The sequence below is a fragment of the Branchiostoma belcheri genome, unplaced genomic scaffold (assembly GCF_001625305.1).
Source record: "Branchiostoma belcheri isolate BF01 breed outbred unplaced genomic scaffold, Haploidv18h27 scaffold9, whole genome shotgun sequence".
NCBI classification, from domain to species: Eukaryota; Metazoa; Chordata; class Leptocardii; order Amphioxiformes; family Branchiostomatidae; genus Branchiostoma; species Branchiostoma belcheri.
Genome location: NW_017804575.1, coordinates 3135905 through 3141625, shown reverse-complemented (window position 1 = coordinate 3141625; position 5721 = coordinate 3135905). Strand labels below are relative to the sequence as shown.

Genomic DNA, 5721 nt, shown 5'->3' with positions numbered 1-5721 from the left:
TGGCGACGTGTGCGGGTGTGTGCAGCCCGTACACGTACTGGGTGCAGACCAAACCTTAGAAAAATAATTAGAACATGGCCACCTTTCCTTAGCCAATCAGGAGCCTGTATTTCTTGTGACTAAATCCACATAGTGCGGTCCCCAAAGGGACAGGGGTGTACTAACCAACGAATAAATTAGACTAAGTCGGAGACGCCCATGTACTAACCAACGAATAAATTGACTAAGTTGGAGACGCCCACCATTCACATGCAAATAAAATCAACTAAAAAAATTAACAACACAGGAAAACAGCAATTTGATAAATTTTCCTGTACATCTTTATTCAAAAAGGTACACAAAAGAAACTCATGACAATGAAAGTGAACAACAAACAGAGAATGAATAATGAGTATGAATGAAGCAAAAAAAATCAGAGGGTTTCTTACAAATGTCAAGTAAGACGAGTTTCTCATACATTGTAAAAAATTAAACACGGAAGCCACAAACTTTTAGCGATGCATTAAAACGATGCAAAGTCTTCCCAACATTTCTAACACGATTCGCACATTCTTAAACTTTGAAAACAAAATACGGTAAAACAAAAAGAAAAGAATACACCGACATGGTTGGACAGCAGGGGAGGCACTGGGCGAGGGAGGGAAGGGTTAGAGCATGAACATGTCAGCCTGGGAACAGAACACGCCGGCAGAAAGACCCCACGACCAACTTCTTACAGATCAGATCAGAGACTGCTGTCTCAACAGACAAACCTGAATTTTTCAACTCAAAAACAGAAGGCATTGTGGGGCTAGCAATGACAAGAAATCAACCGCCATGCATATTTCACATAAGGCTGCGAACAGAAGCTCAGCTGAAATTCATGAATGAGAACAAAAGGACGCACTACAAGCTGTAATGTTGTTGGTAATGTTTCTAGGAAAACAAATGAGTGTTTTTGATTTAAAACAAAAAACATGATTGTGTAAAATGTGTTTCTTTTGCTTCGGAAAGATGGCCATGTTCTAAGTCAGTTAAAGGATGGGCGAATTGCTCGTATATGTGGATTTGGTACAGCCCCGCACCCCCCTCGGATTTTGTTGGCACCCCTCGGGCTCCGCCCTCGGGATGCCAACAAAATCCTTGGGAGGGCGGGTCTGTACCAAATCCACATAAACTCGCTCCGCCCATCCTTTAACTAATATGTTCCGTGTTAATAGGGAACACGTCGCGAAAATTAACTGAGGGGGCGGGGCATTTGTTTACACTTGTTTACAAGTTGAAACTGTCCACAAGCATTCCACATTTTTTTGTATTGACATAAAAACACTGTTACAGATGGCAAACGTATCGTCAGGAAATTATACTGTTGCAAAACTCTGCTGCAAAACTCCAAACATCGGCATCATTTAATTATAACCTCCGGTAGCGCCCGCGCTAGCCGGATTTTTAATAGTGAAGAGCCTTGCTTCGTTCGTATTCGTACTTCTTCCGTACATTTCCGCTACGAATTACTTAAGTTAATATCAAGCCAAAAATACATCAAAACAGGTCAAGAAACGTCATCTTATCTCCCATACACGAGACAAATTTTGAAAAATAATTGGCTGTATCGTAGCTTTCATTGCTGTTTCATTCAACAAAAATGCTCCTTGATTGTAAAATGATCACTCATCTGTTGTATCCAGTACAGTGTCAAATGGTAGCGTGATCGTAGCGTGCGAAAAATTGGCGTTAAAAGTCAGAAAATCGCCGGAAAAATAAACTTGCAGCACACATTCTCAACCTCGCCGGAGAAGGAAATACGCGCCATTTTGTCATTAATATGTAAGTAGCAGCGTGAACTCTACGCTCTGATTGGTTGACCTCATATGACCTGCGCTCTGATTGGATATAGCCATTTTTGCCGGCATAGCTGTAGAATTTGTTTGTTGGCGAAGAGAGTTACACTACGCTACTTTCTACGGTGTTTCTACCGCTAATTAGTAACATTCAATTAAAGAAATTCATTATGAAGAATTTTTGGGAAAATGTATGCATCCATATGCCGATTTGTGGTGCCTTTCGCGTATTCAAGCAAGCCGGAAGTGTTAGCAAACCGCGGCGTGGATAGCGAACTGCGGCGTGGATTTTCATGCAACCCGCCCGCTACAAGACCATCAAAAACGTAACTCCCAAAAGAGAATTTTCACATCCGAAATGATTCTGTTCGAGGAAAAATGTTTGTGGATACATTTTACCGGATGGAGACTTGAAAGACGGGTTTTAATGAGATTAACGTATGCGAAAGGCGCCGACATCAATTGTTCGTCAGCATGATAACAATAGCAAAACAAACAACGTGTGTCTTTCTTGCCTTGGACGGCGTCCTCGTCTACAGCAACAAAACAAAGACTGTCAATTTCTCTGATTTTTCCGAGTCTCGGAATTTTTTAAGAGGACGGCCTCTGTCCAAGTTCAGGCCGTCCAAAACGACACCAGGCCGTCATATGACGGGTGGACGGCCCTCTGGCGGAAACACTGTTCAAGGGTTAGGTGTAACAAGTCGATCGGTGTAATATAGCCAGCTGCCGCCGCGCCGCGTGCCTGCGAAGCTGGTGTGTTATGCCGAAAGCCGGTTATACCGGCTATACAGATACAGATCATAAGTGATGTTATATGAGACAGGTGAAATATTATCACCGTGTCTGACGTGTCAGCTCTCCTCTTACGTGGCATGTAAAAAAAGTCTATATGATTGCTTACATATGTATGTCCTATATTTCGTAGCTGAAGCCAAGATCCGTTGGATGTGCCCCATACACTCGCTGGGATCCTTCAGGTGAAACATGTGTTAGCTGTAGTCCTGAAGACTGTCTCCCAGGTGAGTTGTTCATGTAATTTGTGTGGATTATCTTTTCTAAGGCCACACCAATCTAATTTGTTGGTTCTCAGATTTTTTCAGAAAAAATATGAAGCGACAGGGCGAAAAAAATAAAAATAAAAACAGGTCTAGGCATCCTATTATAGCCCCAAATGCTGCAATATGAGCCATGAAGTCAACAAAAAAGGCTGGGTTAAAATTTAAAGTATAAATTTTGAACTTTTAATAAAATCACTGCATTGATAGATGGAAAAAAACTGTAACAACTAGGAAGAAAAGGAATTTCCTCAACTGTTGGGGGCAAAATATGAGCATTTTTGAGTTGATTCAGAACCAGAATCTTTTTTTTTTTTGCAAATCAGAAAAAAATGAAGAGGCAAATCCGAGAACCAACAAATTAAATTGGTGTGGCCTAATGGAAATTGAACAGGGGTGCCAAAGAATATGAATTTTACGGAATCCATACAAATTTTACAAAATACATAACGTTATGATTTATTACAAGGAAACATACAAATTTTATGGAATACATACAAATTTTATGGAATACATACAATCGATAATAAAGGCATTACTCGGAAACATACTCGGATGTAGGCCCAGGTCACCGAATTACATGTAGTAAAGATCGTATGTTTCTGAGTAATGAATTGTATATGTTCTGTAAAATTTGTATATTTCTGATCATAAATGAATCACATGTTTTTCGTATGTGTTTCATAAAATACTTATGATATATGACTTCCTTGTAATTTGTATGAATTCTGTAAAATTTGTGTGAATTCTTTGGCACCCCTGTTAAAGTACCCATTGTGATTGTGATATGGTCATATTTTTGCCTTTTTAGTAGAGTGTACTTTACATTATGTATGTAAAACCCTAAGCCCTTATATATATATATATCATATGGTGCCATACCTATATGTACATTTGTGGTCTCAAAAAGATGTCATATGTAGAACATTATTGCACGACAATTGCACATGGTACAATATGTTATTCTGAAAATGTTTGTTTTTATCCAGGTGAGGAGCTGAGGGAAGACTGTGGGTATAATGAAGAAGGGTACCCTGTTGCAAACTCCTGTAGGACATGCCCCAACGGTACATACTCCGCAACTGGAGGTCAAAAACAATGTCAGGCCTGTAAGACCTGTTCGAGTGGTTATGAACAGGAATGTAACCCAAAACAGCCCGCGGTGTGTCTGTGTGCTGATGATGAAGAACTATCCCCTGATGGGACCACCTGTCAGAAGATATGCTGCTTATGCTGGTCTGATCCAAACCCAAGTGATATAATAAATGAATGTTTCCAACGGTATCCGGGCACTGACTATCACTGTAAAAACAGTTGGAGCACGGGGAACACATGTACAAGACCCCCTGAACCGACAACCACTACTGTGTCCCCAACCACCACACCACAACAAACAACTGTAAGGAATACATCTACCGGTATTCCCACACCTGATACCACACATTCTAGTGAGGCACCTCCAACTTTCCCAGTATCATCTACACCATCCAACTCACCGAGTGAACCAACCACTAATCATACAGGAACCTCTAAGCCACTCCCAATACACAAAGGTGATCACAAATTGTTTTTTTCCAGTAAGGCCATACCAATTTCATTTGTTGGTTCTCAAATTTTTTCAGAAAAGATATAAAGCGACAGGGCGAAAAAAATAAAATAAATAAAAACAGACCTAGGCATCCTATGATAGCTCCAAATGCTACAAAGCCACAAAGTCAACACACCAGACAGGTTTGTTATTCAAACAATGAATTTCAAACTTCAGACCACTGCATTAATAGATGATAAACTAACAATTCTTAAGAGAACGGGCTTCCTTCAACTGTTGGGGCCAAAATATGAGCATTTTGGAGTTGTTTCAGTCAGCCTGAAACATTTTTTTTGTTTGCAAATCAGAAAAAAATGAAGCAGGTAACTCCTTGAACCAACAAATTAAATTGGTGTGGCCTAACCTTTGTTAGCACAGAAGTTGAAATTTTAACCTCTTTAAATCAAATGTGTTATTTGGTTCGCTTGACAGTATTGTACACTGTCTTAAACCTTCCTAGGTTTCATGAATTTAAGTCTCTTTTCATAAATGATGTAACATTCAGAAGAAAAGGTATTCTTTCCAGAATGAAGTAACAGTTGTGGTCTTTTTATCAAGTCATTTTATCAACAGTCATTTTATCAACAGGCAAAGAAGGGCTGCCATGGCATGTGTTTGTGATTGCTGGTACATGTATTGCTGGAGTGCTTGGAATCATTTGCTGTTGGAAACGGGAAAAGATAGCAGGTGAGATTATATGAAATGGATTTATATTTCTGTTTTCTTCATACTCAATTTTGAATATATTATGTCAATCATAGACTTACATGTACATGTATACTGATTAGTCATTATTTTATGTGTTGAAGTATATTTTTCTAATCAGAGTCATGATATAATTTTTAAGTAACTGAGTGAAGAAAGTCAATTGTAATAGATGTCAGACAAAAGTGGTACAGTACTTAATGACTTGTTTTTTTTTTTTACAAAAACAAACTTAGCACTGTTAAGGCTTCATTGTTCTACAGGAGTCATCTGATTTATTGTCTGTCTGCTTTGGATATCTTAGCATACCAGATACATGATAATTTGATGAGAGGTGGTGGTATTAATGTCCTATCTTGATTTCGTTTACTAGCACACCTGTTCAAGACTAACGGGTTTGACAGACTGATTGGAGCTGAATCAGATGGAGAAGAAGGAGACTATGGAGGAGCAGGAGTAGTATATGGAGGAGGACACTATCGCGGAGCAGGAGTACCGGTAGTATATGGAGGAGGAGAATATGGAGGACGTGAAGGAGGAGAAGGAAGAG

At 39.5% G+C, this 5721-nt stretch overlaps 1 protein-coding gene across 1 annotated transcript in view; it reads left to right on the top strand.

The window, feature by feature from the left end:
* Positions 1 to 5721, top strand: part of LOC109487622 — a 15398-nt gene that overhangs the window by 4570 nt on the left and 5107 nt on the right. Inside the window, exons 2-5 of the mRNA XM_019791627.1 lie at positions 2749 to 2842; positions 3868 to 4431; positions 5055 to 5153; positions 5545 to 5700. Coding sequence (XP_019647186.1) covers positions 2749 to 2842; positions 3868 to 4431; positions 5055 to 5153; positions 5545 to 5700 — 913 coding nt within the window. The remainder of the gene's footprint in view (positions 1 to 2748; positions 2843 to 3867; positions 4432 to 5054; positions 5154 to 5544; positions 5701 to 5721) is intronic.